An 11,743-nucleotide genomic window follows, 5' to 3' on the forward strand; every position below is an offset into this window, starting at 1 on the left:
GCAACTAAAATGATTAGGGGTTTGGAGAGGGTCCCATATGAGGAGAGATTAAAGAGGCTAGGACTCTTCAGCTTGGAAAAGAGGAGACTAAGGGGGGATATGATAGAGGTCTATAAAATCATGAGTGATGTGGAGAAAGTGGATAAGGAAAATTTATTTACTTATTCCCATAATACAAGAACTAGGGGTCATCAAATGAAATTAATAGGCAGCAGGTTTAAAACAAATAAAAGGAAGTTCTTCTTCACGCAGCGCACAGTCAACTTGTGGAACTCCTTACCTGAGGAGGTTGTGAAGGCTAGGACTATAACAGCGTTTAAAAGAGAACTGGATAAATTCATGGTGGTTAAGTCCATTAATGGCTATTAGCCAGGACGGGTAAGGAATGGTGTCCCTAGCCTCTGTTTGTCAGAGAATGGAGATGGATGGCAGGAGAGAGATCATTTGATCGTTGCCTGTTAGGTCCACTCCCTCTGGGGCACCTGGCATTGGCCACTGTTGGTAGACAGAATACTGGGCTAGATGGACCTTTGGTCTGACCCGGTATGGCCGTTCTTATGTTCTTATGTTCTTATGCCTCCTCCCACCCACCTCCTGTTTGACCACTGCTTGCTAAGCTCCTGCACACTTGAAGAAGAAATGGAGGTTACCTACCTGTAACTGGAGGTTCTTTGAGATGTTGTGGAAAAATGACCACGCGTTGTGTTTGGATCAGAATCGCCTGAGGCCTTTTTATTTTCATGCATGCATGGGGGGTACCAATAAACTAGCAATCCCCCTGATTACAGAATCTTGCACAGCTTATATAGCATAAAACCACAATTACATGATACATACTGTCTTATCAGCATTATTGCCATATTTGGAATACACTCTCCATATAGGAATATAACTTAGCAAGCTTTCCTGTTTTTCACAGTCTGTCCTACTGCGATTTCCAGACTTCCCCAAAACTGTCAATACAGTACTATGAATCACAGGTCTTATAATTATAGATAGTTCTGCTTTTATACTTTTCCTCTATTCTGCCTCTAAAAACCTTTCACCTACAATAGACTTAACTAATGTTCAGGTCTGAACCAAAGTTCAGGCCCGAGCCAACTAAAGTTTAGGCCCTAGCAAACTTTTTCCTCCACAGAGATGTGTGGTCCCATCTGTATCCCACACCCATCTGGAGTACTGTGTCCAGTTTTGGGCCCCACACTACAAGAAGGATGTGGAAAAATTGGAAAGAGTCCAGCGGAGGGCAACAAAAATGATTAGGGGTCTGGAGCACATGACTTATGAGGAGAGGCTGAGGGAACTGGGATTGTTTAGTCTGCAGAAGAGAAGAGTGAGAGGGGATTTGATAGCTGCTTTCAATTACCTGAAGGGGGGTTCCAAAGAGGATGGATCTAGACTGTTCTCAGTGGTGGCAGATGACAGAACAAGGAGCAATGGTCTCAAGTTGCAGTGGGGGAGGTCCAGGTTGGATATTAGGAAACACTATTTCACTAGGAAGGTGGTGAAGCACTGGAATGGTTCCCCAGGGAGGTGGTGGAATCTCCTTCCTTGGAGGTTTTTAAGGCCCGGCTTGACAAAGCCCTGGCTGGGATGATTTAGTTGGGGATTGGTGCTACTTTGAGCAGGGGGTTGGACTAGATGACCTCCTGAGGTCCCTTCCAACCCTGAGATTCTATGATTCTATGATTCTCCATCCCCTCTACTGCAATTATCTGGATTTGCTGTAAGAGAAGGAACTGGAGAGGCACCAGGCTGCATGGTCATTTATACCCTCAGTTTGGTTCATGTGCGGATCAACGGACACGGCTTGCTAAGAAAATTCTGGCTTCAGGCCCAGGTGTGCATGTGTACCCCACGCGTAGAATACAGACTGGGGCCGCACATCTCGAAGAACCTCCGGGTACAGATAAGCAACCTCCAGTTGTTTGCTAAGGTGCTGGCTTCTGAGTATGTATGGACCCTCTAGGCTCCACACTGGGTGCCAGAAATGTGTGAATTTCGATGAAATATATGGGCTAAAGGTGTTAATGTAACCCAGCCACATCACACAGTGTTTAAACCAGGTTGGAGTTTGGTACACGCAGACCTCAGCCTACTTAGCGCCATGGCAAACACCCCATTAAACGTCCGTTTAGCCGGTTATTAAAGATACAGAAAAGAAGAGAAACCAGCGAAAGCTGGTGATAACTGTGCTTCTGGGGAAAGGAGACGACTTTAGTTGAGATAGGCTGGAGCTGCTGCTGCTGTTAATGTCCAAGCCCGTGTCATCCCAGCCCGTCCCCTCATTGTCCTGTCCAGCAGCAAGGTCTAGTTTCCAACACACCAATCTGGATCCCCTGATTCCTGGTTCCGTGCTGTTCTCCTTGCCCAGGCCCGGGCTTAGCACAGTTTTTGAGTTCCGTCATGAGGCCTGACCCGCCTTTGCCTCTCTGTGGTTGTTGTTGTCGGTTACGGTCACATTCGGGTGACCAGATGTCCCGATTTTATAGGGACAGTCCCGATTTTTGGGTCTTTATCTTTTACAGACTCCTATTACCCCCCACCCCCGTCCCGATTTTTCACATTTGCTGTCTGGTCACCCTAGGTCACATCCTACGACCGCGCACTTGCTTTCCATAGCGGAGCTCACAAGTCGGGTACTTTTGTCGCCCAGTTATCCCAACAGATGGGCGGGCCTGCTGTGAGGTGCCCAGCACCAGCCCAATACCCCATTGCTAACCGGGCACGTGGCACGGCTGGCCCTTGCCACGGTGACCTCTGCATTTCGTCTCGCCGAAGCTGCCAGGTCTCCCTGGGTGGCTGGGAGAGCTTTGTTCATGACCCAGCCCGCGGCAGATCCCACGCCGAGGTTATTCCCGGTCTGACAGTGGCACCGAAGTACCCCATCAGGGAGCGGGGCCCACTGGGCCAGGCGCTCCACCAGAGCACTCAGCCTGCAGGCCACAGCCCGGCCGGGGCTGGGACAGACACGTGGGAGGTGGTACCAGTGAACAGACAAGGCTTAGCAGAAAGCAGCTGTCTCTGCTCAGCCTGGGGCTGTGGCGGGCAGGGAGCACGAATCCGAATGGCACCCACCCCCGAGTGCCCAGCCAGGGCCTGCGGTGCCAGTCCCCTCTTCTCTTCCAGGTTTGCCGTTCTCCATCACCTCCGAGGGGCTGGAGCGGACGTTCGCCACCAACTACTTGGGCCCTTTTCTTCTGACCAATTTGCTTCTGGGTAAGGGCTGCCCCAGGAACTGGGCACTCGCTCGGCTGGGGGAGGGCTACCCTGCTGCCCCCGGCATTCCCCTGGGGCATGGACCCAGGCCTTGCGCTGGCTGTGCCGGGGCTGCTAGCCGACTCCCCGTCTGCTGCCCAAGGGTCTCTCTGAGCTGGGGCTTCTCCCCGGCCACCTGGGGCCCTCCCCCACCACGCCACCCCCTGACATGAGCCTGTTGGGTTTGCCCCACCCCCGCACAGACACCATGAAGGGCTCCGCTCCCGCCCGCATCGTGAACGTCTCGTCCTTCAGACATGTCCGGGGCACGGCCAACGTGAAGCACCTGGCCGGGGAGGAGAGGCCCAAGAACTTTGACCAGTCCTACAATAGCACCAAACTCATGAACATCCTGTTCACCAATGAGCTGGCCAGGAGGCTGCAGGGCACAGGTCAGTGTGATCCCCCCCCCCCCCCCCCGGGGCCGGCAGAGGCCAGCACCCCGTGGCCCCTCCTGAACCCCTCCCAGCTGCGTTCGCGCCTCACATCCCCCTGGATTTATGCGGCACCTTGGCAGAAAGGGAAGCGATGGCCTTGGCACTGGGATCCAGAGGCACCGTCCCAGCAGACAGGCCTCCCGGGAGGTCCCCCCCAGCCCTGAATTCCCTGCACTGTGGTCAGGACTGTGGAGGGTCCCGAGCCTAATCCCTGCCAGCTAAGAGGGGCCAGGCCTGGCTGCCCTGTCCTGCAAACACCCACTGGCCCAGTTACCGCTGCTGCGGGTGCTCTGCCCCGGCTCCCGTTCCGCTGGGCAGCCGCGCTCCCTCGACTCGCCCCAGTCGTGGGACCGGGGGATGCGGGGGGGAGTCTCTGTTTGCAACATTTCCAAATTACTCACCAACGCTGTCAGGGGTGTGACTCCCCGAGGCACAGAACAGATGCTGCTAGGCGCCGCTGCTTCCTCGTTTTGGGGGGGCTGTGAGCTGTGCAGGAGTGGGGGGCGGGGGGTCTCCTCGCAGGAGAGCTTGTCTGCTCCCCGGGCTGGCTGTGCCCCGGGCTGCTCGTTCCATGGCGAGCTCTTCTAGCCCTTCCGCTGCTTCCGGCGCTACAGAGGACACAGCACCGGGGACATTCTCTAGGGCTTGGTGAGAAGCTGCCAGGATTCCAGCATGTACCCCAGGCAGTGGGGTGGGGTTTGACTTCCCAGCAAGTTCCATGTGGCCCCACTGGCGAGGGTTTGGGGCCAGGCTGGGCTAACCAGGCAGCAGGAATTACCGGCTTTTCTTTCTGTAACTCGGGTTGTTCTCATCGTCCATGTACATTTCCAACCCTCTCGATGCCACAGTGAAATCAAGACCCAACGGCCAGATTTTCCAGGTATTTTGGTGCCTAACGCCCATTGAAATCAATCTCTGGGTTTCAGGTTTTTTCTGTACCCGTGGGGATAACAGTGTTGCCCTTTGTGACCTGAGAAGCTAGCCAAAAGTTGGGGCTCTTGTTCGTTGTTCCAGGTTGGAGGATGAATTGGTGAGAGTCAGGGATTTCTTTGGTGCAGTCTTGTTTATTTACAAAAGGTGTACGAAGTCTTGTTCCCCTGAACATAGCAATCAAACAGCACGAGCCAGTGTCTGCTCGCTGCTCCAAGCCTGCCTAGCCACCAACGCTCTGCGCCCAAAGAGCTGTCTCTCTTAGCTCTCACTCATGGCCACATTACTAGTTGTCTGTTACTGTGTACTGGGCTTTCTCTTGCTGCTTCAACATGCCCTCCCTCTCTCTCACCCCTCACCCCTATCCCCCCCACACCCTTCCACCAATCCTCTTGGGCCACATGTTTTAGCTTCTACACACCATTTCCATGTGCCTGTGTTTTGGGGGGCTACTGCTATTGTTTCAGCGACCTCCTTACAATGATTTCTTTACATCTATCCTCCACGGAAGGTGGTGACCAGGCCTGACCCATAACAAGGTTTAACTGAACCAGTCGCTGGAACACTGCCTGCTGCATGCAGGGCCTGTGAGGATCAAGGCACTGAAGGTTCAGGTTAAAAAAACAACAAGGAGTCTGGTGGCACCTTAAAGACTAAGGTTCAGGTTGTGAGGCTTCAGATACTACAGTGATAGCACCTGAGATGGACAGAAATGAGAACAGATCCTGCGTGATCTTGCCCCTCCTGCAGCTCTCCTGGCAAATGACAGGGTGTTTTGTTCTGAGAGGAGCGAATACCTGGGGAAAGGATAAGGAACGGGGTAGAGCAAATGGGGCACTTGTATTGACCCTCTCACAACACAAGAACATGGCAACAGTCAATGAAACTGACAGGCAGAACATTTAAAACTGATCAAAGGCAATACCGTTCACTGTGTGTAATTAGCCCGTGGAACCCACTGCCACCATTCTCTTTAAAAGAGAACTGGATAAATTCATGGTGGTTAAGTCCATGAATGGCTATTAGCCAGGAGGGGTAAGGAATGGTGTCCCTAGCCTCTGTTTGTCAGAGGATGGAGATGGATGGTAGGAGAGAGATCACTTGATCATTGCCTGTTAGGTTCACTCCCTCTGGGGCACCTGGCACTGGCCACTGTCAGTAGACAGGACACTGGGCTGGATGGACCTTTGGTCTGACCCGGTTTGGCTGTTCTTATGTTCTTATATGTGGTTGAGACCAAGGGTTTAACAGGGGTCAGTGAAGGGTCACCTGGATAATGAGAACAATCAGAGTTACAGAAATAAAGGCTGGGAACTTTTCTGTCTCTAACTATCAGGGGTCAGGAATTTCCCCCTGGGCAGGTTATCCCATCACTGCCTCCCACCTGGGTTCTTGCTCCTCGCTTTGGCGCAGCTGGCCCTGGTCACTGTCAGCACCAGGAGACCAAGTTGGATGGAGTGCAGACTTTGGCAAGTCACCTGTCTGTAGCCCATTGTCCTGGGCTAACACCCTCCTTCTCCCCCCCCCCCCCCCCCCGTCCATCCACCGGGTCTAGAAACGGGCACTCGGCTGGACTCTCTCTCCTACAGACTCTGCGGGAACTTGGCATGGCCAAGCCCTGTGCTCCTCCAGCTCGTCCCATGTTACTGGTGTGGCAGCATGGCCACGATGGCTCTACGGATTCGCAGTTTCTGATCCCCAGGCATTGTGCCCTGACTGGCATCTCTGCCCCCCCAGGCCTCTTTCAGCGCTGCTGTGTTCTCAGTATCTCACAGTGCCCGATTCTCCCCTCGTTTAGGTGGTTTTGACCTGGGGCAGCTCCGCTGATCCACACCAATGTTAGTGAGAGGGGAACCGGGTTCATCTCCTCTTACAGCTTCTTGGGCATGCCCGGAGCAGGTGAGAAATGCCCCATGTGCTCCCAGCTCCTTGGAGTTCCTCGCCTGGCTGCTGTCTCCAGCTGGAATCTGCTTCTGCCGCACTGCCTTGGGCCTTTCCGTTGAGTCATTCAGCATGGTGACTCCTTCCCGGGAGACAGCTGTCCCTGAGAACAGGCTGGGCATAATCTTTGGGTCTCGTTTATTTCATCCTGTCCTTACATCAGCCCTGCTTTCATCTGCAGATGTCTCCATCTGGGTTGTGCCGACGCACGGTGTGGCCTCAAGGCCTGGCTCCTTGCCCTGGGGGGAGCTGTGATTAGCCGACGCTGTTCACTTGATTGCATGTTAGATGGCAGAAAGTCTGTCTGATCATCCGTTCTCAGGGGCCTCCATCACTCCAGGGCTTTCGCTGGCCCCAGCTCTCTCGCCCTGCTGTTTAGGGCCCTTCCTGCCCCACTGCGAGCTGGCCCCTTGGTGGCAGACCCCATAGTAGCTCTCCAGGCCTATGTCCCCTGAAAGTTGGGTCAGTGCCATTAGTTCCACATAGGGTGTACCTGAAGGCCACTCAGAACCTGCAGCTGGTGCAGAATGTATTACACACTGCTTCTCCCAGGGAGCAAGTGGGCTGTGTGATCTCCAGTGGCTCCCACTAGGTCTCTGGGCCTTGGTCTTGACCTGTAGGATCTGGATACCAGGGAGCTTTTAAAAACGATAAGGGATCCACCCAGGAAATGGAAGGAGGGGCATGTCACCAAGGAAATATACATGGGACAGCCCATGTATCAGGAAAGCCAAGGCAAGGCAGGAGTTACAACTGGCAAGGAATGTTAGAGACAAGAAAAAGGGGTTCTACAAATATGTCACACAAAAAAGAAAGCACAAGGACGGAGTGGGGGCGCTGCTCAATAGAGAAGGTGAGCAGGTAACGGAAGATGATAGGAAGGCAGAGCTGCTCAATCCCTACCTTGCTTCAGTCTGCTCACAAAAATATCATCTGACCAGACAGCTAGCCAGCTTACCATAGGCAATACAGGGGAAGGGATGCAGACCCGGATAAGTAAAGAACATGCCAGAGATCTTCTGACTAATTTGAATGAATTCAAGTCAGCAGGGCTGGTGCCAGTCACCACAGGGCGCTGAAGGAATTGGCTGAAGAAATCTCGGCGCCACTGGCAATAATATTTACAAGCTCATGGCTGACAGGAGAGGTCCCAGAAGACTGGAGAAGGGCTAAGGTAGTGCCCGTCTTTAAAAAGGGGAAAACAGAGGAGTCAGGGAACTATAGACCAGTCAGCCTGCCCTTCATACCTGGGAAGCTACTACAGCCATGTATAAAACATTCCATCTGCAAATACCTGGAGGATGGAGGGTGATCACTAGCAGCCACCATGGCTTTACCCAGAACAAAGCATGCCAAACCAGCTTGATTTCCTTCTCTGACAAGGTAACTGATTTAGTGGGCAGTAGACATAATATACCTGGATGTTAACAAGGCGTTTTACACAGTCCTACATGACATTTTGATAAGTAAGCTGGAGAAATGTGGCCTCAGCAGAGCTACCATTAGGTGGATACATAATTGGCTAAACAACCACAAACAAAGAGTCACTGTTAATGGAATGATGTCAGATTGGAGGGAGGTCTCAAGTGGGGTTCCACAGGGATCTGTTCTGGGTCCGACGTTATTTAACATCTTTATTCATAACCTGGATGTAGGAATAGAGCGCAAACTGATCAAGTTTGCAGATGACACAAGGCTAGGGGGTTGCAGACACTTCGGAGGCTAGAGCTAAAATCCAGAGGGATCTTGCTAAATTGGAGAACTGGGCTATAGCCAACAATATGAAATTCAAGAAAGAGAAATGTAAGGTGCTACACTTAGAGAAGAAAAAACAAATGCACAAATATAGAACAGGCGGAAACTGGTTTGGCAGCAGCACTGCTGAGAAGGATCTGGGAGTTGGGGTGGATCCCAACCTCAACATGAGTCAGCAATGCGATGCTGTTGCAAAAAAAAAAAAACAAATGCAATCTCAGGTTGTATTAATAGAGGCCTCGCCTGCAAGTCACAGGAGGTGACAGCGCTGGTTAGGCCTCAGCTGAAGTTCTGGTCACCAATGTATAGAAAGGATGTAGAAAAACTGGAAAGGCTCCAGAGGCGAGCGACAAAGATGATCACAGGGATGGAATGCAGCCGTACGAGCAAAGGCTGAAGAAACAGGTATGGTAGTTTGGAAAAGAGAAGATTAAGCGGGGACATGATAGTGGACTTCAGATACTTGAAAGACTCCAGCACAGCAGATTTAGATGAAATCTCAGGACAAACTTCCTCACTGTGAGAACAGTCGGTCAGTGGAACAGACGCCTCGGGAGGTTGTGGAAACTCCTTCACTGGAGGGTTTCAAAAGGAGGCTGGAGCGTCTGTCTGGGATGGGTCAGACACCACATCTTGGCAGGGGTTAGACTAGATGACCCCTGCAGTCCCTTCTAACTCTACGGTTCTATGAGCTTCTCTCCGTTCCCCCATGATACTACAGTAGCCACCGTCTGCAAGGTGCCCCCTACTTTAACCTGTCTCTGCATCGGAGCTGGCCTGACCGTCAGGTACTGACAAACCCTTTGTGCCTGTGTAACCCCAACAGACCCCGGTTGTCGGCGGGTGGGATTGAACCTGGGACCTCAGTGCATGAGCCTCTATTGCACGAGCTAAAAGCCAACTGGCTGTTAAGCTGACTCATTTTTGCTCTCTCTTTAAGTGGTCTTGGTGCCACTAGCGGGACCCAGGAGGTGTGTGGGTTACACCTGCAGAGGTCGGGCTGCCCTGGGGTATCTCGGGCTCTTCCCAAATGCTGAGTTCAGCAAAACTCAAACGTCAGAAACCCGGGAAACAGAGGCACGTGGCCTGCCTGCTCTACCCCACAAGCCGTTCCCAACAGTGCGTGTGCCCTTCTGAGCACACCAGGTTGGGGGCTGGCCTCGGGCAAGGTGCCCTTATGGTGAGCGATCACCTGGGGGGAGCGCTGCCACTGCTCCGGCAGCAGGGTTGGGCGCCAAGCATCTCAGAACCACTCTGGGGAAGCACAGCCATCGGCACCAGAGCTTGGGGTGCTGGAACGGCCCAGAGACGCCTCAGTCCCTATGAGAGAAACACATCTCCGTTCCCCACTGCACGCCCCATGCAGGGCTGGACGGTCTCTGCTCCACTGAAGTGATTTCCCCCGTCCCGGAAGGCCTAATCCAGGAATCGCATAGGCTGCCTGGATATCTCCCCTCCGCCCCCAGGCATGGTTTCCCCACAGCCTGCTCCCTCTGCCCTGTAGGAAGAGCCCCACTGCTGTAGCCACTGGGTGCTCAGAGTTTCAGTCACTGGCACGGCACCGTGGTGACACAGAAGCAGGGCCGGCATCCCAGTGGGGTGTAGGCAGTGGGAGGTGCTAATGGCAGTTTGGCCCAGGCTCCAGCACCCCACAGTGTCTCTGAGGGAAGGACGGGCCAGCGGGGGTGCAGCTGTGGGCGTTCCCAGCCTGCCTCACCCTGGAAGCATGAGACCCAGGCAGGAGAATCCCGTGAGAAGGAGCTGGGATAGGTCTTGCCTCATCTGTGCCAGACCCTGGCCCTACCCCGTCTCTTTGCTGCCAGACAGGCCTCGATACCTGGGGCTTCTGAGTCACTCGCCTGGCTGGGCCTGTTTTATTAGCATCAAAGAACCAGTTGAACCCCCAGAGACTCCCAGTGTCTTCGCCAGGCTGCTGGCCCAGTGCCTCGTGGAAGGGCTACTCCTGCCCAGCCCTGCGGATGGCTCCGGGCCATCCCGCCTGGCTGACATGGAGAGCTGCGTCCCGGCCCCTGGGGGATCTCGTGCTCCCCTGAACCCAGCTGTCTCTCTCTTCCCCAGAGCGTGCTGCCGGAGCCTGCCCTCAGCTCCTAATCACTCCCCCCATCATCCTGTGAGGCCTGGTCACGGACCCAACAAGCACCGGGGAGGCGGGTAATTGGGCACAGGTGGGGCTCAGTCTAACGCCTCTGAAAGGGCCTGGCCCCCCAGGGCAGGGGGCCTCCCAGGCTGGGGAGAGCACGTTGGAGCGTGTCTGGGCGGCACCTGCTCGAGGAATAAACAGGCCCCTGGCTCTAGGCTGGCGAGTACAAAACTCACCCCCGGCCCCTCAGGGCTCCAGGGGGTCTGGCTATAGGGCCCTGCCCCCCGCGCCCACGCAGTGACTGGCTCTGCTCCTCTGCAGGGGTGACGGCCAATTCCATCAACCCCGGCATCGTGAGGACAGAAATCATGCGCCACTTCAACTGGCTGGTTCGTCTGCTCTTCAGCATCACCAGCATCTTCTTCATGGTGCGTGCAATGGTGGGGCAGTGGGGGGCCCAAGGCCCGGAAGGGTGTGGGGCCCGGAGGGCTGCTCTGGCAGACCGCTCGCCCCACGGGATGGGGGCAGGGTAGGGCCAGCGAGTGACTAGCGCAGAGCCTCGGGGGCAGGGCACAAGTTTCCAGTTGGCTCTGTTGTGGGCTGACGTACAGCGGGATCCCCAAAGCCTCGGCCCACACCCTGCCCCCGGAAGGTCTGGCCCTGGGGTCGAGCTCAGTGGGGCTGGCTGAGGGTCCAGGCAGCTGTGGTCAGGGTGGGGAGCTCCTGGTGCACAGAGCCGGAGTGCCAGGGTGCTGCAGCAAGGGAGGTGGGGGCATTTCTGGGGTCCCTCAGGAGCGTCCCCGAGCAAATGCAGGGGGAGGAGCAGCAGCCGTAGAGGGAGGCTTTACCCTAATTCCCACCTCCAGGGCACGTCACCCTCTGCACTGAGCGGGACTTAGCCAAGTCCCCTTGGGGGGGATTTGAACCCTGCACCATTAAGCAGCCCTCCTCCCCTCCATGCACAGGGGTCGTGACTTGAGCTTGAAGAGAGCAGAGAACCTACCCCTGCTGCCCTGGCCAGAGCTGTGGTGGAGGCGAGGCCAGGACCTACGTTCCCTGTAAACTGCCCGGCCCCGCGGCCGCACAGCAGGCTATCCAGGGCCGCGCAGGCGAGCAGAGGCGCCTCTCCCCAGCCTCGGAGCTGCTGCAGCGAGAGAGGGCTGGGGGCAGGGCCGGCTTCAGGCACCAGCCGACCAAGCACGTGCTTGGGGCTGCACCTTAGAAGGGGCGGCCAATGTTGGGGTGGCAGGGGGCACTCACAGTGTTCTTGTTTTTTTGTTTGGTGGGGCGGCGCTTGAGGGGTTTTTTTTGTTTTGGCCGG

At 55.0% G+C, this 11,743-nt stretch overlaps 1 protein-coding gene across 1 annotated transcript in view; it reads left to right on the top strand.

Annotated features, from left to right (window-relative positions):
- The window catches only part of LOC128838261 (retinol dehydrogenase 13-like), a 32,220-nt gene that overhangs the window by 17,875 nt on the left and 2,602 nt on the right, over positions 1–11,743 (top strand). The window contains exons 3-5 of the mRNA XM_054030306.1: positions 3,130–3,219; positions 3,462–3,650; positions 10,744–10,850. Of these exons, the coding sequence (XP_053886281.1) occupies positions 3,130–3,219; positions 3,462–3,650; positions 10,744–10,850 (386 nt within the window). The remainder of the gene's footprint in view (positions 1–3,129; positions 3,220–3,461; positions 3,651–10,743; positions 10,851–11,743) is intronic.

Source organism: Malaclemys terrapin, chromosome 5 (genome assembly GCF_027887155.1).
Source record: "Malaclemys terrapin pileata isolate rMalTer1 chromosome 5, rMalTer1.hap1, whole genome shotgun sequence".
Classification (NCBI taxonomy): Eukaryota; Metazoa; Chordata; order Testudines; family Emydidae; genus Malaclemys; species Malaclemys terrapin.